Source organism: Nuphar pumila, chromosome 7 (assembly GCF_984573655.1).
Source record: "Nuphar pumila chromosome 7, dmNupPumi1.hap1.1, whole genome shotgun sequence".
Classification (NCBI taxonomy): domain Eukaryota; kingdom Viridiplantae; phylum Streptophyta; class Magnoliopsida; order Nymphaeales; family Nymphaeaceae; genus Nuphar; species Nuphar pumila.
The window spans coordinates 121769841-121793285 of record NC_143255.1 but is presented as its reverse complement, the minus strand read 5'-3'; the positions used below and the strand labels follow the sequence as shown (position 1 = coordinate 121793285).

General features: G+C 36.7%; 1 protein-coding gene across 2 annotated transcripts; it reads left to right on the top strand.

The window, feature by feature from the left end:
• The first annotated feature begins 11585 nt into the window (after positions 1-11585).
• Positions 11586-21419, top strand: LOC149833245 (vacuolar protein sorting-associated protein 32 homolog 2-like). Of its 2 annotated transcripts, none has more exons than XM_090015013.1 (8): positions 11586-11723; positions 11909-12014; positions 17512-17611; positions 19578-19663; positions 19790-19881; positions 20511-20625; positions 20707-20902; positions 21007-21419. In XM_090015013.1, exons 2-7 carry the CDS (start codon positions 11943-11945, stop codon positions 20896-20898), a joined length of 657 nt encoding a protein of 218 aa, XP_089871139.1. In that variant the 5' UTR covers positions 11586-11723; positions 11909-11942; the 3' UTR covers positions 20899-20902; positions 21007-21419. The 2 variants fall into 2 exon arrangements, with proteins under 2 accessions (XP_089871139.1, XP_089871140.1); XM_090015014.1 differs by having other exon boundaries at positions 20707-20898; positions 21018-21154.
• The last annotated feature ends 2026 nt before the right edge of the window (positions 21420-23445 follow it).

Sequence of the window (23445 nt, the reverse complement as noted above, 5' to 3'; positions counted from 1 at the left end):
GAAGGTGCTGCCAAAATTTTGTCAAGTACTTTCTACAAAGTAGAAAGGATTGTCACACTTCTACCGTCAAAGGAGGAGAAGTGTTATCAAAATGGTTGACAAAAGAACTGCCTGAACCGGTTGAAAGACATGAGGATGCCTTATTGTCGAAACACTGCCAAGTTGGCTCATTCCTATGTTTGCCTGTAAGGGTGCCTTACTCGTAAGGGTCAAAGATTTAGAGTAGTAGTTGCACCTTGACTAGGCCAAGTGCTCGTTGCGGTTAAATACGCTGAGCAGTCGATCTGTTGAGATCGTGTCATATGCATGCTCAAAGAAAATACTGTTGCACAACTAGACTCATAAGGGTCGAAGAGACAGAGTTTTATACCACCCGTAAGAGGTGGGGTGCTCATGATGACCGTAGATGCCGAGAGCAGAGTCAAGCGTACATATGAATAAAACTTAAAGGTCTTCGAGACCACACGGTCGGGCCATGCTTCTGAATACTGAATAGGGTCAGGGTACATATTTTCTCAGTGCGAGATGCATTGGTTTGCCCGAGTGACATTCAAATATCCGACAAGTAACAGTTAGACCGCTGGACCCCTTCAGAACTATTGCTCACCATGGTAGACGTTGATGGTACAACTGCAAGTGACATGTATTTGATTATGAATCAAAGAGTTTAAGGGACATCCTGCCACTTAGGGGATTTTGGAGGTCGTGGTTATCCTTAAATATCTAAGGATTAAACCCAACTACTGCAGTAGAAAATGCATTCGAACCAGCCTGGTAGGGTTATCTTCGTATGAGTTCTATCACCCTACCATGGACAGGGTCAACAGACCTCTAAGATATCTAAAATACATACAATAATACCCCTCCCAGAACATCGCGTTGATGTCAAAGTTTAAGCTTCTCCCGTGTACCAGATGGTGAACGGTTAATATCAAAATAGTACATTAGTTCTAGGTTCAGTGATGTATGAATGTATAAATGAATTGACGTTGTTCTGCCAAGTCTTGCATAACCTTGAAAAATGTGTCATGATCAGTATACTACTAGACCAATAGAGCAAAGACCCGTGTTGTATCCACATAACTGAGCTAAGCTCAAAGAGTTTTCTAAGTCGTGGAGACTTGAGCGAGATGTTTCAAATCATAGCCCTGATGTGGCTCTCGCGATATACGCTAAGTCATGGAGACTTGAGCGTCATTATTGCAAACTGTGACTTCTATATGCTTGATTGAATGCATAAATAAATGCTTTCTTACCAGACCAACAATGGTTCTGACCCCGTTTAATGGAGATTTTAGGTGTTGAACCTGCAATGCGATATGTGGAGCAAGACAACATCGAGTTTCAGGAATTCTCCAGACAATGTTGTATTGCTTCTTTTATAAAACTAAATACTGCTTTTCCAAGCAATGATACTTGTAATAAATAAATTGTTTTGATAAATAGAACACTTTGGTGGTCAATGAGTGCTTGGCCACATGCCTATGACTTGCCCAGAGTTTTCTAAAATCGATGACTCATTATCGTTCATTTTTGCTACTAAAACCTTTTTTAAGTTCCGTTGCAAAGAAAAAAAATGAAATTCATGAAATTTTCAAGTTAGCTTTGTTTTGAAAATCTGGGGTATTACATCTTCAAACATATATTCATTCAAATATAAACATACACTTCAAGCATCAATTCAAATATAAACATACACTAGTGTTTATACATCCTGAAACATACATTCGAATATAAGCATACACTTTTTCAACCTCCTCAAACATTCATCCTCTCCAACCCCCACAAACAGATATCCATTCAAATATAAACAAGCATAAACTAGTGTTTGTACATCTTGAAACATATATTCAAATATAAACATATGCTTCTCCAGCCTCCTCAAACATTCATCCTCTCCAACCCCCTTAAAAATTCAACTTCAAACATACATTTAAATATAAACATACACTTCAAAAAATAAACACACTTCCAAAACCAAACATACATCATCTCTAATCCCCACCCATACATCCTCTCCAATCCTATAACAAACACACTTCAAGAATGAGTACAATCTGACAATTCAAACAAAAATATATAAAAAGAAACAATTATGATAATGTTAATAATGATGACAGCAATATGAAAATTTAGTCCGATAACTTACATATATTTAATCACATTATGATTGAAGACTCGATAATGCTTTTTTCTTTTCCTGCACTTTCATGAGAATCTTGAAAAGTATAACACTAACAAAACATCTTTTCATATTCAAGAGTATATCAACTTTAATTCAATATATATATCAATTTATATATATTTAAAATCAATTTATATATATAATCAGTTTTACATTAACTGCATTATCTCATTTTGATAAAAATTAATATCGGCCAAACATCTTCAGACATATATACATCCATTCAAATATACACTTCAAACATCCTCAAACATACATCCATTCAAATATAAACATACTTCAAATATCAATTCAAATATAAACATATACTAGTCTTCTTGTCCATCTATTTCAGTTTACAAACAACAAATTAAGAATATATTAGATCAAACTTATTTAGCACTATACTATATAAAAAAGACTTAGGAAATAAGAAACTTACCCTTGTATGATACTTTTGGAGGTACGAAGATAATCCACTAGTTTATAGAATGCACTCACCATCGATTCCTGTCCATCTATTTCAGTATGTAAACAACAAATTAATAATTTATTAAATCAAACATGGAAGCATATTATAAGATAATAATACTATGGGCCACATGTTGTATGAGTAAGAAAAAATGTAGAAAAGTTGTATGTATGGATATTTCATACACATCCATGGCGGTAGCTTATACGATAATAATACTATGGGTCACATGTATGACAAACTCATATTTCTGGATGAATTGAAATCGTCCCTTGCCAAGTTGAGATGAACATTGCGATGTTCTACTGCGAATGATATATGTTCTTTGTCAAACTCCTTCCACACTGTAGAATTTGATGGATGAATTAGTATGTTCTCATCGCTTGCACGTCGAGTTTTGTGCCATCTCATATTTGATATTGTTTTTGTTGTCATAAACAAGTACTGCAACCTCAATTTTATGAAAAAAATTTATAACACTTTTTGAGGAACTTCTATTCCTTTGCCTTTGTGTGGTTTCAATTATGAAGCATTGCAATTTGGACACATTTCTTTCTTCTTATGCTCCTCTTCCTAGAAAAGCACACAATCATTCACACATGCACATATCTTCACATAATCAAAGCTAGTGTGATTCACAAATTTATTCACCATGTAGTAAGAGTTTGACAATCTTTTTCACTCGAGTAATGCCTCCTTCAACAAATCAATCAACATGTCGAACAATTTGTTACTGTAATTGTTAATTAATTTGATATGTAACAACTTGAGAATGAAAGCTAGTTTTGCTAACTTTATACAACCTGGGTATAGAATGTTCTGCCTTAAAGGGGCCAATGTTTGCCATCATCGAATGGAGCTAGAGTCAATATTGTCCCCATAATAACATCGTTCAACATTTCTTCGGCCTGATCATAAACCTCTATTGTATTCTTGTTCGCATCATGATATACATGCACTGCATCTATGTGGGTTTGGGATATACTCACATGGGACTGAATATATTCTATGGTAGAATCACGTCCAATCAAGTGTAGTTTGATCAGTGGTAGAACTTTATATTTTTTTATTCTTGCAGTTCCGACATGGGCATCACATTCTACCAGCGGCGAGCATGTGACACTTCAATGAATCAATCAATTCTAGATGTATAAGGTTCATAACTTCTGTCATGAATGTGTATCCACGATTGATCCATATTCACAGATGATGACCCCCACTATATTCAACAAGAGAATCTTTGTTAAGTGACATTTACAAATAAAAACAAAAATTTAAGAAATACCCTTAAAATTCTAAGTTTCTATGTACTTGATTTTATAGAGATGAACTCTTTAAGTGTTCGATTCTGACACATGGGCGGGTTTATATAAGGTTCAAAAAATCAATGATCCAAATTCTTTGTAAATTTTCAAGGCTCCAAATATCATTTTTTTCATTGAAAACACATGATCCAGGTGTAGATTCCTCATAAATCGACCATGCCCAACACATTTATGGTCATTTTTGCAAAAAGAAAACATTGAAAGAGCAAAAGTCATTGTGCAAGAAAACATCACCTTCATTCCTTTCCCTCCTACATTTGATGTAGTTGAAGCATAAGGGTGTTCAAGGGGAGGGGAGAAAATGGAGGGTGGCGCTAAGGGCGATTCAGGGATCATAAGGGTGTTACCACATTGAAACAATTTGATTTTGTTGCATTGGTAAAGCTCTTGTACTTCTCATTCTCATTCTCATTCAATAAGTAGCTAGGTTTGCTATGGGGTTAGTGCTCGAAATCAGTAGAATTGGTGCATGCGGAATATTGGACCCTCTTTATCTTCTCCATGTGGATCCTGCATACACAAACCAATATAACATTTTTAAGATTGAAATGCAAGATTCAATCTACCTGTCCATAACCTAAAAGCATGCTTACACACACAAAAGTTAAAGAAAGTACCTCTTGACAAGCATCAGACCATGTTGGCCGTTGTGACCTCTTCTTCGAAGCATGCACTATCATAACCATATTCAGATATCTAGCGCATATCCTCATATGTGCATATCCTCATCCCTTCATAACTGTATCCAGCTATCTCTTCTAGCGCATATCCTCATCTCTTTATAATCGTATCCAGCTATCTGTAGTGTGTATCCCTACAATCATGGTATTGTATTGTAATATGTTGCAATGTCTACCCTACGATTATGGGTTTGACATCTATATATTTGTATCATGTATAACAATAACACAACAATTTTCTATTCATCCTCTACCATTTTCACACTTCTCATGGTATTAGAGCAGGGGGTCGATCCAGGGTTTGGTGACCTCTTGTAATCGCTAGATCCCTCGGCCCATGAAAATATTGTCATTATCGTGTCTTCGGCAGCTGCTATCATTGACTGTCGTGATATAGTTGTCACGCTACCATATCTCCAGTTGTCGCTGTCGAATTTGCCTAACTACTACTTGTTTTGCAGAATCTTCAGATTGATCTTAACATCTGGGACTGACGTCTTCCCAAGAAACCGTGTGGTAGCCAACACTTTCACAACTTCTCCCGTTGAATTTGTTTGTCATCTACCACTATATCTCATTGTGACACATTATTTGATCATCACACATTATGACTGCAATTGTCAATCAAATCGTTGAATCTTCCAGAGATAGTGATTCCACTCAATCACCATATTTTTTACACCACTCGAACAATCCAGGTGCAATTCTCGTCTCGTCATGTTTAAATGGTGATAATTATTCAACTTCAAAGAGAGCCATGAAAATGGCCCTCAGTGCAAAAAATAAATTTGGTTTTGTCGACGGGTCTATATCAAAACCCACTGCACCATCTTTAGATTCCCAAGCATGGGATCATTGTAATCACATGGTATTATCTTAGTTATTAAATGCATTATCTAAGGATATTGCCAATAGTGTTATATATGTTGACACTGCTAGAGAAGTGTGGGTCAATCTAAAAAGATATTTTTCATAAGGAAACTCTACAAGAATATACCAATTAAAAAAGTTATTTTTTTTTCACAAGCAAAACCAGTCATCTCTTGCTTCACATTACACTACTCTCAAATCTCTCTAGGACGAGTTGAATTCGTACTCTCACATTCCAGCATGTATATGTGGAGCTTTTAAGGAATTAAACAAGTGTCAATAATAGAAAAAGGTGTACCAATTCCTTATGGGTTTAAATGACTCATTCACTACCGTGAGGAGCCAAATTCTGACTGTAAAACCTTTGCCTAATATTAGCAAAGTATATGCAATGGTCATGCAGAAAGAAAATCAAAAGATGTTGCAGAACAATCATGTGACCATAATGGGATCAATTTCTGCCTTGGTTGCCAATGCTAACTCACACAACCAAATTAACATTGGATTTCAAAGCCCTGGATAGGGTTGAGAGTGACCACGATGCAAACACTGCGGCTTGCTTTGCCATGTCAAAACACACTGCTATGCATTACATGGTTATCCAGTCAGGCACCTGAAGCAAAAAACCGGTTTCAAGTCAGATCTTTCAGTCGTTCCACAGGCTGCCAGTGCTTCCAACGAACAACATGAGCCTCTTTCCATACCCAATACTGCTCCCACAGCTACCCTTTCGTCCTTAATGCAACTAACTGGGGATCAAAAGAAACAACTCATGTCATGGCTCAACGTTAATGCTCAAGCTTCCTCGGCCAACCTTGTAGGTGATACCATTCCTAACTCCTTATGGATTATTGATATTGGTGCTTCAGATTACATGACATCACACTTGTCGTTATTGACTGATTATTTACCTGTCAATAATATGAGACCCGTCAAACTACCTAATAGTCAAACCATAGAAGTGACCTATATAGGAAATGTTAAATTTTCTCCAAACATTTGTTTAACCAATGTTCTTTGTGTTCCATCATTTCATTTTAACCTTTTGTCAGTTTGGAAGTTTACACAATCTTCTAATATTGTTGCTACCTTCTTTCCATCCTTTTGCATATTTCAGGACCATTTAACGAAGAGGCCGATTGGAGTGGGTGAAGTTCAGAATGAACTCTACTACTACCTTTCAACCAATTCAAATCATCGCGCCATGACCACCACAAGTAATCACACTCTGTAAATATGGCATTCATGACTAGGTCATCCTTCTAAGGATTGACTTTCTCAAATATCTAAGGAACAATCTGACATTATTTTTCATTTTGAACCATTACGTGATGTTTGTCATCGTTCCAAACAAACCAGATTTCTATTTTCACATAGCACCAATAAAAGTCTCACTTTGTATAGACTTATTCATTGTGATATTTGGAGACCTTATAAAAAATCATCACACAGGGACCCACTATTTCCTCATCATCGTTGATGATATTTCTTGATGCACGTGGGTTTACCATATGCGGTACAAGAGTGAAACCTTTAAATTCTTAACAAAATTCTATGTTTTGGTAAAAACTCAATACCATTGCCAAGTAAAATGTATTCGTATTGACAATTGTACAAAGTTTTTATCTCACATGATACAAGAACTTTTAACTCAAAATGGCATCGAGCATCAGTGCTTATGTGTTCATACCCCTCAACAAAATGGACGAGTAGTGCGAAAACATCAACATTTGCTTGAAGTCGCTTGAGCTCTTTGTTTCCAAGCGAATTTGCCGATAAATTTTTAGGGAGAATACATTTTGACAACAACCTATCTTATCAACCGCATACCAACTCCCACCCTTTATGGCAAAACCATGTATGAGCTTTTATTTAACGCCAAACCCATCTATTATCATCTAAGGGTGTTTGGATGTTTGTGTTATTCTCGAAACTTAGATGCCAAAAACAAATTCTCATCCCATTCCATTAAATGTGTTTTCGTGAGCTATCCTTTCGGACAAAAAGGTTACCATCTATATGATCTAGAAACCCACTCGTTTTTCACTAGCCGTGATGTCATATTCTATGAAGACCACTTTCCTTTTCATCACCAAGACACCACCCACCTTGCAAATCATGTCCTACCTAAACCCATTCCTGACTTCGTGCCTGCCTTTTCCTTCGTTACACCATAGGACACCCGCAGTCACCATCTCCAGTGAATCTGTTGTCGCTGCACCACCTGAGCCATTACGTCGCTCAAGTAGACCTCACCATCGACCCAACTACCTAACCGATTATTTGTGTTCATCTGCCCAAGTAGAGCCTATGCCATCTTCATCCAATCTAAAGGCTCTTCCAGGTAAGCAATATCCCATCTCAGATTTCATTCCCATTCAAAAATTTTCCTATGGTCACTGTGCCTTTTTAGCATGCGTTACCTCTCAGGTTGAACCTCAAAGGTTTAATGAAGTCATTAAGCATGAGCATTGGCGTAATGCCATGACCGTTGAAATTGAGGCTTTGAAAAAATATAATACATGGCAGGTTGTTTCTCTTCCTCTCGACAATAAACCTACTGGATGTTATTGGGTTTATAAAATTAAGTATCGGGAAAATGGTTCAATTGAGCGTTATAAGGCTCGTCTCGTTGTCAAAGGCTATACTCAAGTTAAAGGCTTTGATTATCTTGAGACTTTCGCACTGGTCACTAAACTTGTCATGGTGTGATGCTTGTTGGCTCTCGCTGCTATCAAAGGTTGGATCATTTTTCAATTGGATGTCAACAATGCCGTTTTACATGATGACCTTCAAGAAGAAGTCTACATGGACCTTTCTCCTGAATTTCAATGTCAAGGGGAGCACCAAGTTTGCAAACTTCAAAAATCCTTGTATGAACTCAAACAGTCTTCTCAAAATTGGTTTGCAAAATTTTCATCTGCACTCAAAGAAGCTGCCTACGTGCAATCGATGATTGATTCCACGTTATTCACCAAACGGCCAGGGTCTACATTTACCGCCGACCTTGTATATGTCGATGACATTATCCTTCTCGGCAATGACCCAAAATCTATCTCACAACTAAAGTTTTTTTTACATACTAGATTTCATATCAAAGACATTGGTCGTATCAAGTATTTTCTTGGCATTGAGGTTGCTACCAAAATTTTTCTTAGCCAACAAAAGTATGTTCTCGACATCCTATGAGACAGTGGCTTGTTGGGTGCATGACCAGTGGATTTTCCCATGGAGCAATGTCATAACCTTTTAGCTGAGCAAGGTGAACTTCTGGCTGACCTGACATGTTATCGTCGATTGGTGGGCAGGCTTATTTATTTAACTGTCACGCGCCCTCACATCAACTATTCTGTCAATGTTTTAAGCCACTTTATGCAACAACCTCGACAACCTCATATGGATGCTGCCTATAGAGTTCTCTATTATTTGAAATTGACACCCAGTAAAGGCATTTTGCTTTCCACCACTAGCTCCTTGCAACTCAGTACTTACTGCGATTCGGATTGGGCGAGTTGTCCCACTACTAGACAATCCACTATTGGCTTCCTCACCGTCTTGGGTCACAACCCTCTTTCATGGAAAACTAAAAAGCAACACACGATTTCACGTTCTTCGGCTGAGGCAAAATACCAAGCCATGACAGCTGCTACTATCAAACTTATCTGGTTAAAAGCTCTTTTATTTGATCTTGAAGTAAGTCATTCTCAACCTATGCATTTGTATTATGACAATCAAGCCACCCTTTACATTGCCGCCAATCCGGTTCTTCATGAGCACATTAAACATATTGAGCTAAATTGCCATTTTGCTTGTGAAAAAATTCAACTTTGATTAATTTCTACTGCTCACGTTTCCTCAGCCCAACAACCAATAGACATTCTTACTAAAGATTTGGGTTGGGACCATTTCCATAACTTTTCATGCAAGTTGGGGTTGACAGATCTTCACACACCAACTTGAGGGGGAATCATAACCGTATCTAGATATCTAGCTCATATCCTCATCTCTTCGTAACTATATCCAGCTATTGCTTCCAGCGCATATCCTCATCTCTTCATAACTATATTCAGCTATTTGTAGCGTGTATCCCTACAATCATGGGATTTTATTGTAATCTGTTGTAATGTCTACCCTACGATTATGGGATTGACGTCTATATATTTATATCGTGTACAATAATAACACATAACATTTTTCTATTCATCCTCTATCATTTTCACACTTCTCATACTATCTTCGATCTCTAGGGAAGAGAAACTTCTTGTGCACTATCTAGTCCAACCTCACTCTCCTCCACTCCCTGCAGACCCTCCATAACTGCCTCAACTTTCAGGCCCTCATTCTCCCCTTACTCTCCTCTATTAACCACATTCCCATCCCCTCCTTCAATGCTTTCAGGGTAGGAGATAATAATTTGGCCTCAATCTCATCAATCTTTTTTATAGCTTCAATTGCATTTTTGGGCCATTTGAAACAACTTACTATTATTTTGTTGAAAGTGCTAGCAACTGTTGGGTTGAGCGAATATTTCTATTGTCCAACTTGGTGAGGGTGTCTTTTTTATGCATTACATCTGACACCCAAATTTTTTGGCTACAGAGCACTCCCTCTCTACCCAGACGTCAAGGTTATTGTATGTTTCTTGATAGGAACTATAACCACTGCATAAGGATTATTAAGTACTTAGGTTGAAATACTTTTAATGTTCTTTGGCAAGCCTAATGAAGGTTGTACATTTTTCTTTTTCTTTGGTGTCATACTACAATACCCAAAATAAGAAATTCCTCTAATAACAGAAATTCAGAATAATCTACTAAAAATGCATGACAAATAACAAACTTTTGACAATGAAAATATAACTTGAAACCATGCAAAGTAATTGACTCATGCCAATGTTTAAAAAAAACTAATTCACCCATAAAAAATGACCTTACCAGAAGTTTAAAAAAATAGATTCACTAATGGAAAATGAGCTTATCAAAAAACTGGAAGGATTGATTGAAATAGTTGTCGATGATAGGACACTCTTCTGTGTTTCACCAGAAATATTATCCAAAAATAGTTGCTAAAAATAGTCTCTAGAGATTTTCTCAGGAAGAAAGAGGTTTGGAAACTACAAGAACCTTAGGTTATGCGAAAATTGCCCTGGGTTGCACAAAAAAGGTTTTAAAAAATAAAACGTCACATTTAATGCTTGTAGAATTCTCATGCTAAAAAAAGAATTTCGCATCACCTAATGTAAAACTTCATGATTTTAGTAAATATTTTAAGAATCTTGCAACCGCCAACACAAAACTCTTAACAAAATTCACACTTTAATTGCCTATATATACACATAAATTCGCAGGCTAAAATATAATCTCGTTGACATCATGCAAAAGTCTATGAATTCTGCAAACTTTTCATGAATTCTGCATCCAAAGTAAACTTTCTTAACAATCAACGTGAAACTCTTGATAAAATTGACACTCTAATCACCTATATATACACATAAATTTGCATACTAAAACAGAACTTCGCATGTGAGTATTTGAATTTTGCAGCTGCAGGTAGACTTTCGTGACCACCAATTCAAAACTCTTGATGAAATCAGCAAGAGATTTTCACAAGAAGTGTCCTGATTTTTATATTATTTATGCCAAATAATGATTTTTATATTATTTATGCTAAATACCTAATTTCTGTAAAAATATCGTAAGGTTTCTGTTTTTAGTGAGATTAGCGAGATCAAGAGAGCCTTGCAACATAACGCACAAAAATCAGGGAGTTACGCGAGTGTCAAAAGCAAAAAAGTCCTAAAAAATCAAGAACCTTCAAAATCGGTCATCGGACTTATGTTTACAAATTGTGGGGTTTTTGAGAAAACGCGTCAAATTTATTCTACAATACTGTTATATTTCATTTTCTACGAGGAAGAACTCTCTCCGAAGGAAAACACTCAGTCGACCCACGATCATCCCGCCAGTGGGGCCTGTATGCAGATCCTATGAGATGCACTTTCATGTCTCTCATATTAAAAATTTGCGGATCACTCGTATGAAATTCCGTAAACCATGTTTAGATTCATATACTTATCGGACCCTTAATCAAACTTCAATCTTTACTACCAAACCCGAATCCAATCGGATCCGGTATAATTGACCCTCTCCTCCTCCTTTCTCTCGGTTCACTGGCGACGATCTTCCGTTGACGACGCTCCGTCTACGACAGCGGTACTCTCTCTCTCTCTCTGTTGTTTCTTTCTTTGTCTTTTTCGTTCTCTTCTTCTCTTTTAGGGTTTGTTCTGAGAAATTTGCTGTTTCTCTCTCGCTTATATTTTTTGTTTGTTGTTAGGGTTTGATTTTGGGTTGTTTCTGTCTGATCTTGTTGTTGGGTCTTCTTGATATTCTTTGATTAGGGTTTAGGGCGAGGAATCTTGTTGTGGAGGAATCATGTTTAACAGAATATTCGGCAAGCCGAAACAGGAGACGAATGCGCTCACCACGCTTGATAAGTTGAATGAGGTAATTCAGTTTATTTTCATAAAATTTTTGTTTTATTCCGTTTATTTCTTTCTGGTAAGCTTTGATTTGATTCTTTTATTTTGACATATTGTTGATTGTGTTGCTGTCGATCTGTATTTTGATGTGATGTCCTTTGCTGTTGTTTTTCCTTTGTGGGTACAAAAATGATTCTGGGCCTATGGAGTGGTGGTTTCGGTAAGAATTCCGGAGTTTTTCTTTTGTGTGAATCGGAGGTGCTTTAATCACGTCTGAATTTAGGTGTTAATGATTTGAGATCCTGAGCGGTTTGGTTTTGAACATGTCGATGGATAAAAAATCTGATCTTTTCTGCTTTTTCCCCAAGTTAATCGTCTTTTTCGTTTTGATGGTTATGACTGGAGAGCAGAAGTTGCTGATTTTCATGCAGTGAATGCAGGAAAGATGCGCGTGAAGCATGAGAAAGGTGCCCAATTGATGTCCTAAATGGGGTAGTTACTTTATTGGTTAGAGTGGTCATCCACTCGGTGGAGGTGCATCGAGCAAAGATTGATATGTATCATGTTGGGCAACAAGTGATATAACGATATCGGTTGTCTTCTGTTGGTTTAGATTTGCAATTTAGTGTCATGAGCTTATAATTTGAAGTTCTTCTCTAGGCCCATCAAGTCGTCAGTTCTGATTTTTCCTTTCGAATTTGGATATACTAGGAAGATGGCTACTTGCATGAACTCAGTGTGATCTAATTTTTAATGTATTTATTGGTTAATTTTGTCATTGGAAAATGACATGATTTATAGACACCACATCTTTGTCATCATGGTGATTGATGATCATCTTGAATAGCCCAAAACTTTAATCAAATTTTGAAGTTCCATTTCTCTCCCACCATATGGATGAAGATGAATTTGCACGACATATATTCACACAATCTTTCATATGAAAGATATGTGTCTAGCTTCTTTTAGGGTTGGAGCATGTAAAGGTAATCTTTCATTCTTTCTTTCAAATGTTACTCTGAGGTCACAGGAGGGTATATTGAGGATGGAAAATGTTGTGATATGGGTCAAACAAGCATGTCTCATTCAGTTTGATATTGAGAGGATGTGGAAGTGTTCTTATTAATAAAAAAAATGTGAAAAAGATGTATATTTGTGATGTTGAAAAAGGTATGAAAGCATTTGCATGACAAATCTTGGAGATATGATGGGATAGGGAATCACCTATCACATCTGCTTGCACTAATATAATAAGATTGCAATGGTTTCAACCCATTGAGTTTGTAACGTTTGTTGCTTGTTCATCCCTTCTTTTTCTTTTGTCATTTATGAGATCCTGTCTTTTTTTTGGTTCTTGCCAAACTCTTTTGTGGTATCTAATGAAGAAGTTTGATTGGCTACTGTGAATAGAATAACTTACAAAATATGCATGCATGCTAGTATGTTCCTGTGCTAGTGTATGCTTATTATGGAAGTACTGTAGAGGCTTATATGGGTAAACTATATAAAAGCTTTATTGAACAAAACAGAAAAATATTAAATATAATTCTCTCATCATGTATTTGTTACAACACTTCACCATTTTTGCATATTTTGATAGTTCTCTTGTGTTGATAGCTTTGTGGAGTTTAAACTAACCCGGCATTTTGAGCATTCCTTTATTTCCTTACAGAGTGTAGAAGTTTTGGTTTCTAGGAAACTATGTAGTATGTAGTCAAAAGCGCTAGGCAGTGCCTAGTTGGTGCACCCCTAAAAAGACTAGTCAAGGACCAGTCGGATTAGTCAGTATCCAAATTAAAAGATAAAAAAGATAAAAAATATACATAAAAATATATTTAATTCTTTTAGTAATAAGATGTTTTTATCTGACAAGTACACTTTTCACATGCTTTCACAAAATATATATAACTAGAACATAAATAATATATATATATAATTATATATTCAGTTATTCATAACATATTCAGTATAATCAGCAAAACATGCTTTCAGCCTTTCATAGAAAAATTGATTGTAACACATGCACACACACACACACATCTTACTATTTTTTAAAGACGGAAGAGGGGCATTGGTGTGCCAAAATAATTTCTTTTATAAACTTTTTTAAAATTACATAAAGGTTTTGTTTGGTTCAATGACATTTTTAAATTGTCAACTTGCTTTGCCATATTTCCCCTGTCACGCACGAGAGAGAGAGAGAGAGAGAGAGAGAGAGAGAGAGAGAGAGAGAGAGAGAGAGAGAGAGAGAGAGAGAGAGAGAGAGTAGGAAAATTGTTTTTGATTAGGATGTTAAAGATAAGCAAACCTATAGCAGTTGCATTGCCAAAGAGAGAGAGAGAGAGTAGGAAAATTGTTTTTGATTAGGATGTTAAAGATAAGCAATCCTATAGCCGTTGCATTGCCAGAGAGAGAGAGAGAGAGAGAGAGAGAGAGAGAGAGAGAGAGAGAGAGTAGGAAAATTTCTTTAGATGAGGGCGTTGCATTATTATAGAGAGAGATTAGGAAAATTTACCTATGGAGATGTTAGATTAGGGGTGCCAACTGGTCGGGTTTGGTTCGGACCCAGGTGGAACCAGACTTGGACCAGATTTTTGGGTATGATATCGGGTCTGAACCCGGGTCTGCTATAAGAGAAACCAAACCCGGACCTGATAAGAACTACATGAACCAAACTCGGACCATACCCGATAAAATAATATTTTTTATCATTTTTACATTGAAAATTTGTGGTTCTTAATCGAAACTCGGGTCAGGCCCGAGTCTGGTATAAAATTTCACAAACTATACCCGGTTCCATGTATTAATTGGACCTTTGGGTCCATACCCGGGTCTTAATTGAGTCTTCTAATTTGTCACCATACCCAGACCCTATAGGGTTTGATCCGGGTCAGGTCCAGGTAAACCCGGCCCATTGACACCCCTATGTTAGATAGATAATCCTATGGGGATGTTACCACTCTTCCAAAGAAGAGAGAATCCTACCAAAATTAAAGTTACCACAAGAGAGAAGATCTTACCAAAACTTTCAAAGTTAAAATTGTGAACTATATTAAAAGTTAAGTTAAATTAGTGATCATTGTAGAGTTACCTAGAGAGAGAGAGAGAGAGAGAGAGAGAGAGAGAGAGAGAGCACTTGCTCTTTTCAACCTTGAATGGGGTTGAAGGTGGGGGATGTTGGTTATGACAACTCAGTAAAGAAGTCATAGTTTTTAGAGCAAGGAGGCGCACATAATAGGTATTATTTATTTTATCTTTTCCCTAAATTTTATATGTAATGAATTTAATTTTGATCCTATGATCACCCTCTTAATATGAGTTGCCAGTTGTTTTTCTTTATTGCCCATTTGTAAGGAGGGGCCATTGGTCTAGTGTATATATATACACACAAAAAAATCATACTTTTTGCCTTTCACCGAAAAATCCACTTAAGCACAGTAACACATACATATATAAATAACAATATTACATAATCAATAATACTAGAAAAATTTACAAAAACTCACACATATATCCCACTTTAAGCCTTTAACAGAAAAATTCATTAGAAACAAATTAACACACACATATATAAAAAACATAATCATTTAAAATTAACTCCCTTAAATGACTAAACTGCCCTTGTGCCTAGGTGAGGGCATCTTAGTCGCTGACTAGGCACCCTAGTCGATGCATAGTCAGCAAAATTGGTACCTTTTATGGTATCTACCTAGGAACTATAAAGCCTAGGCATTTTACTTACGCCTAGGCCGACTAGGCGGATTAGTCGGCGCTTTTGACTACATGCCTAGTAAATTCAGTAATAATGGAAGTACTAAAAATAAATAATTTATGAATTGTGGACATGACGAAACACTATTAAGCAGATCTTGTTGAGTTTATTTCTTCATTTAATATTTGTAATAATTGATGGTTCACTTGTGTAGCTAGTTTTCTTCCGTCAAATTCTACATGTCCTTTGTTTGGCATTGGTAAAAGTTGACAAATTGTGCTCATATGATCTTAATTAGAGTGTTGTATCTTCTGCCTGCAGTGCATTTTGTGGATTGTTGCATGTGCTTGGTTTTTGTGAATCAAGTTGCAAACTGAAATCCTTCCTCTAAGTACTATGGACATTCAGAGTTTCTGATTCTAAGTTATCTTCTTTCACTCAAGATTGCTTTACACAGAAACGATCTTGGATTATTTTGAAAAATAGGAATCATGCATGTTTCTTTTTGTCATTAGTAAATGTTAACAGAATATGACATAAGAGTAGATCTGCAATTAGATCAACTGTAGCTTATGCCTGTAGTGAGTTCTACAGCATTTTGAATCTAGTGGTTTTTGTGGATCAAGCTGTAAACTTCAATACCTCCTTTAGGTACCATGGGACATTCAAAAGTTTCTGACCCTAAGGTATCATCTTTCACTTGAGATTGCTGTAATGGGAAAAGGTCATGGTTAAGTTGGAAACTAGGGATCATGTTGGCATAGTGTCTTTGTAACTGGTGTTGTTTTCTTGTAGCTTCAATTAATTTGAAGAGATTATCATATCAACACACATCATTGGTTATTGGTTTTTGAAAACTGGTGCTTATTGTTCATTGTAATAAGGATTTTTGTTTCTTTCATGGTTACCTACATGCTCAAGACCTAGTTGTCATTTATTGTATATTTGGTGTGCTCCATTTTTGGGTAGTATACATGCAAAATTGACAAATTAAGAAGTGTCATCTAATTCAGTGATGGATGGTGCCTTGTAATTGAAGCAAATGTCCTGAATACATATGTAGTAGCTGGTCAAATTGGTATGATTCATAAAATATAGGGAAATTTAAAAAAAAACACCTAATTTTTTGGCATAAATAAAAAATGCACTTAAGATTTTGGAAATTTTAAAAAAGGCACCAAAGTTTTGTTATGTAGATTAAAATAATTTTTTTAGAATTACCTTTAGTTACTATTAACCTATTTTGGGTTAGTATAACAAGTTTATCATTTTGCCCACCAACAATTATAATATACTCTTGGTCTTATATTCCAACATGGGCTTTGCAAGGCTTATCAAATAGGTGGGTTATGGTTTCACATGTTCCTCCCTTTAATTTTGATTTTATTTTGTATTTATTCTTAACCTACATTGTTATTTGGGCCATCATTATCCCCATGCCACAAAAAATTTGTTCAACATATAGAAAGAGAGTTCGAAGTTTGGAGGAGAAGAGAGAAGTGATGAATATAATTTTTAAGGTCATATTTGATATTTTGCTATACATTTAACTGTCCATGGCTTTTTTAATTAACAAATTTTAGGTGCATTTTTAAAACTTTTCATAACATATGTGCATTTTTGAGATACGCTGAAAACTTAAGTACCAATTTGGAAATTACCCTAGAAAATATGAAGAAAATGGATTTTTGTTTGCTAGATTTTTTATTGGCTTTGGGTCATACCCTATTACGAGGGAGAGTTTGGTCTGTCAGAATGTGGAACTTTATTTTTTTAGTCTATAAATTGACTTATTTTGTGGATTACGCAGACTCTTGACATGCTGGAGAAAAAAGAGAAAGTACTTCAAAAGAAGGCTGCTGCAGAGGTTGAGCGAGCGAAGGAATTTACTAGAGCAAAAAACAAACGGTGTATGTGTAAACTTTTATGTTTGCATTAGGAAGAAATTGAAAGCAGTGCACTGATCATGTGGAGTTGGTTCGATACTAATACCATTTTCTCTTGGATTGCAAGGAACAATGCTCACTTTATCATCATATAAGGACACACCTTGATAATTTGCCATCAGATGAGGCCCATGTTTTCGATATGATTGTTCACATTGAACTTATATGTTTAAATATAACCTATGTCACAGGGATTCGGTTAGCAGGGTGTCGCACCCGCATCGACGCGGGTGCGGGTGTGGGTGCGGCATCGGGTGCGGTCAACCCGACCCTGGGTGCGGTCAACGCACCCAGGGTCATTTTGGTCCAATTTTTCGGACTTAAAAAAGAAAAATTTGCCAAGAAATTATTATTTTTAATATATGTCACAGGGATTCTCCACCCGCACCCGATGCGGTCAACCTGACCCTGGGTGCAGTCAACGCACCCAGGGTAATTTATGTCCAACTTTTGGAATATATATATATATATATATATATATATATATATATATATATATATATATATATATATATATATATATATTTTTTGCCGCACCTCCGCACCCGGGTTTTTTGGAAGTGCCGCATCCCCGCACCCGCACCCATGTGACATAGAATATAACCCTGTCAGCTTCAGGACATATATATGCTTGAATGATAGCATGTGTCCATACTAACATTGCGTCTTTTTCCTCATTAGCGAACGCTATATTTTGTGGACCACATTATGCTCTATGTCTTGTTGACATTAGATTGTACATATTCATTGTACAACAAATACAATAAATATAAAAAGGTGATTTGGTAAAATCACTGATGCTATCTTATATTTTTCAAGAGAGAAAAATGAAAATATGTTTGTAAAGCTGTCTTTTCTTTTCATTCATGTTACATATCCATTGGTTGGATTGTCATTATGTGTTGATTCATTCTCGTAGGTTTTAATGATGAAAATTATGCGCTTGCCCATGTGATTAGTCCTATGTGTTTAATTGGTTTAATATAATAGAAAACTCTATCGCTAAGTTGGACCATGTGATTGTTAAACAAACTTCATTATTAGAACATTTCGTCGTCGTGTCTTTTTCATGATAATCTTTGTGAAAGAATCAACTTTTCATCTTTTTCTCATTGTCTCTTTCGTTTCAGTGTTTTACATCTCCCAGCCTGAAAAGGTAAACTTGTTTTTGTACCTTATTCTTGAGTTACCAAATAACTGTGCTGTTAAAATTTTTGTTTGTGGAATGTGAATTCAAGCAACCTCTGGATGCTTACATGTAGATGACCTAATTTATTTTACATGGGTTACCCTTTTTATAGCTCAGCCTGTCCCTAAGAGGGCATGAATTTCATGAACTGCAATGGTAATTACATGATGGCAGTGAAAACGTTGCATGAATCTGACTAGTCTCTTCAATATCATTTTTATGATGGTTTACATGTATTCATCCAAGTATGTAGTTGTGCGTGAGTTTTCCTGGTTCTATTGGTTCATCTGTTTAGGTCGCTCTTCTCTAAAATACCTTGTGGAGACCATGCTATTCTTTTTCTTACATTGGTGATTTCCATATCTTGAACATTCTTGTTTGACGAATTAGCATTGCTCTAGCTTCCACAAATTCATTTTAGGGAATTTGTCTGCAAAAAGACTGGTGGTTGCTAATTTTTTTCCGATTGTTCTCACAAATATATTTGGACAACCTTGGCAGCTTTTAAGAAAATGGGAAACTATATTTATTATCCCTTAGATTAGGACAGTATGAGCCTATGAGGCAAAGCTCTTGTTATCTTGAAATGAGATGTATACTACTACTAACAAATTATTTCAAATTTTATGCCACACTTCATGTCAATTATTTCATATATTGATTGCGAAACATAGGCCAGGATAAGATGTAGTTGGTTGAATGTTTCTGAGATGGTATAATTTCTGGTACTTTGATATACAGCTGCCATACAATGTTTGAAGAGGAAGAGGATGTATGAAGCACAGATTGAGACACTTGGAAATTTCCAGCTGCGGATTCATGACCAGGTATTAATTTTTATGGCACTTTCTTTTTGTTATGGAGGAATTACTGAATCTTATAGTCATCCACATGGACTAAAAGAATTCCTTAAAGTACTATTTCTTTCTTTGGTATTATTTTGGTTTACGTAGATGATCTTGCTAGAAGGTGCAAAAGCTACTACGGAAACAGTTGATGCATTGAGGTCAGGAGCGGCAGCAATGAAAGCTATGCAAAAAGCAACGTAAGTCTCTATATCAAGGAAATCAGTTAACTAAGCGTTACTATATCATTTATTTTTTCTGCTTATCTAGATATTGAGTTTGGTTTGTGGAATGCCAATACTGGTGGGTTTCAGCAGAACCATTGGCAACTGTTTGTGTTTTCATGGATAGAACATCCCTCTACTTTAATGCTTCGTTTGTTTCATACAAAGTGCTGAGTTGGCAACCCTGATGTAATCCTTTCCCACCATGAATGAAACAAACATCAAATTATTATGGTGGGAAAGTGTCATTGCTGTGACAAGTGGGCCTCAGTTTTTCCTACCAGCCACCACTTTTTATATGTAAACCCATTCATACCTCCCCCCTCCCCCCCCCCTCCCTCCTATAAAAGCTTTTACATGGGCTGAGCTGGCTGTACTTTTTAGAAATGAGTGCCCATTCCATGTAAAGCCTTTCATTTACATGAGAACGAAACAAACGGGGCCCAAATGAATTGCCCATATTTTCCGGCATCGTAGTGTTATGCTCCAGTATATATTATGTTTTATTGAGAAGGGATCCACTTTTTACCCATAAGTCGTTCCTTTCTGGACTATTTTGCTGGATGATGTTGCGATGTGCTAACATAAATGTGATATTTTGCTAGGAACATCGATGATGTTGATAAGACCATGGATGAAATAAATGAACAGACTGAAAACATGAAGCAGATCCAGGAAGCATTATCTGCTCCAATTGGTCCAGCAACAGACTTTGATGAAGCAAGTCCTCAACTATTCTGTAACTTTAATGCCTAACTTTCCCTGTTTTTGAAGGGAATTGCTAATACCTTGATATGGCAGGATGAATTGGAAGCCGAACTCGAGGAGCTGGAGGGAGCAGAGTTGGAGGAGCAGCTGCTTCAGCCAGCAACCACTGCCCCTGCTGTCCCAGTACAGTATGTTCCTGCTGGCAAGCAACCAGTGCGACCTACACCTCAGAAAACATCTGAAGACGAGGAGCTTGCTGCTTTACAGGCAGAGATGGCTCTCTAGGCAGGTATTTTTAACTATTATACCGAACCGCTAAACCCGCAAACATTAGTATCTAACCTCACTTGACGTTGACATGAAGCAAGTTTCTGATATGCTTTTTGTCTTAAGGTCTGTTATAGGTCAATGGTGCTGGCGACAGAAGGAAAGAGGGTGTAAAGATTGTACTGTATGACGGAAGTTGCCTGGGCAGCTTAACGTGTTTACCTTCCCCGGTGTGAATACTTGGACTATTATTACGTGTTATTATTACGTGTTATTTGTGTCACTAAATTGTTGATCGTTGTTCTCCCTCGGGTAGCCATTGATTGGCATCTTGTAGGACACAAAGTAAGTATATTCATGATCTTTTGGTTAAGACTCGAATGGTCGAGTCAAAACCCACGGTCACTCTTATGGCATCCAATGTAGTTTTGTCCAAACAAAGTGCATCTCCATTTGAGTGTTGTGGGAGCACTCCAATATATCACTCTTAAGAGACTTGATGAGGCCTTTTCAGTTAATAAAGATTGTGAGTTTATGCATGAACCAACAAATAAACATTGGAATCAGTTTAAGTGCATTATTCGTTATTTAAAGAGTACAATTAATTATGAAATCAAAATAGTCAGGTCCAACTCTTTGAGACTGTTGGCATTATTCTAATGCTGATTAGGGAGATTGCCCAGATGACAGGAGCTTAACAAATGGATATTTAACCTTTATGGGGCCAAAGATTGTCTCATGGAGTTTCAATGAGCAGCACAATGTAGAAAGATCCAATACTGAGGCTGAGTATAAGGCTCTTGCAAGAGCAACTTTGAAGTTAATGTGGTTAAAAATGCTGTTGTCCGGAATTAGGTGTTAATCAAGACCAGACTCTAGTGTTGTGGTGTGATAATTTAGCAGACATCTCTTATTGCTAACCCTATTTTTCATGGCAGAACAAAATATATTGAAATAGATTATCATATTTAAACAATGTCAATTTTGTTTTGGGGGGGATTAGAGAACTCGGTAATTGACTGTTGTCCTTGGCTTGTGAAAAAAGGTTTCTAGATTTTTGGTATTAAAAAATGCCTACGTCAAATACAAATGTCTTGCTATGTAGAAAAAAAATACAAATGTCTTGAGGTGAAGACATGTCCAGTTGGTGGGAATACCCCAAAAACGTGGATGGAAGAGATTTGTGCTCAAATTTGGTTTTATTATAATCTTTAAGGTACTAGAAGCAATGACATCCAAAAGTTCTTAGTGAGGAATAAGCTGGACATTAGTGAAAAAACATCTCAAAGGGTTTCCTACCAAGCGTATAAGAGGCGGGTCTATTAATCAACCAAACATCTGTCGTCACTAAAAAATGTTTGTGAAACATTATGGTAAGGCCAAGCTTTGGAGTGATGAAATCCATGGTTTTTTAGATAGCCAATTCAAAACTATCGAGTCCATCGCTCTCGTCTGTTGGGAAAAGGGGGGGGGGGGGTCTCCACTTGTCTGGTAGGAGCAGCTAGTGTCACTTTGTGTTGGGACGTTGCAGGTTCAAAACCCAATGGTATAGTTGTGTAACTCGTAGGGGTCTGCCTAACCCCAGCTTGCCTTTCAAAAAAAAATTAATTTCTTTTTAAATTGTGTCCTCACCATTTTATGAAATTCGACAAACTTTAAATAGAGATCCGATTTCTGCTTTGATGGATAAATACAAGTGTAATGAGTAAATTCATCAATAAAACCATTTTTTTTTTTACCAAAATAATTTAATCATGTCCCCATAATCAGGGAATCTCTCCAAACAGCTTAGGACAATGCTCAAGAACATGTAAGAAGGGAAAACAACACATCTTGCCCATTTGGCAACTCACACTTACAACAAAATCACCCACTTTGGGGTCTATTATAATCTCTCTATGAGGGTACCCAAGCCGTTAATACCAAACATCCCTACTAGCAACACAAAATCTCGAAGAGAAGAACCCCTCTTATTCCAGAATCAAGAGCATACAAGTCTCCCGATTTACTCCCATGGCAACCACTGGGTGACTTGCTTTGTCCTTGATCATAAAACTGTTATCATCAAATTCAAAGGCACGAGGCATATATATCAGTGGTCAACTGACCTACTGAAATTAATTTTTCCCTCATTTCAGGCACCATTAGGACATTATTTAGTTTTACCAACGCAGGGCGGCTTCACGTGGTTGGTAGGAGCTGTCATTGCACCTCTCTTTGTGGTGGGGGCTCCATGTGGTTGGCAGGAGTTGTCGGTGCACGTCTCCTTGTGGTGGGGCGTTGAAGGATCAAACCCCAATGGTACGTTGAATAATAACTGGTGGGGTCTGCCTAACCCCAGCTTGACTTAAAAAAAAAGGACATTATTTAGTTTTAAAAAAGAACTTTTGACATTCAACCTAGCAGTGCCCATGTGGGTGATGTTCAGTTTTTCATCATTTCCCATAACAATCCTTTGGGGTCCATGACAAGAAATAAAATTGTTGAGCTTACCTGAATTTGACGTGATGTGCACTGATGCGCTGTATCCGGGAACCACAAATTATCTTGGTTGTTCAAAATCTT

What these genes read in the sequence shown, in the direction of transcription:
- LOC149833245 (XM_090015013.1), top strand. Translation starts at nt 11,943, where the DNA reads ATGTTTAACAGAATATTCGGCAAGCCGAAACAGGAGACGAATGCGCTC. An exon ending in TAGAGCAAAAAACAAACGGT is followed by an intron (nt 17,612 to 19,577) that starts GTATGTGTAAAC and finishes TTTGATATACAG; the next exon opens with CTGCCATACAATGTTTGAAG. An exon ending in CAGCAACAGACTTTGATGAA is followed by an intron (nt 20,626 to 20,706) that starts GCAAGTCCTCAA and finishes TTGATATGGCAG; the next exon opens with GATGAATTGGAAGCCGAACT.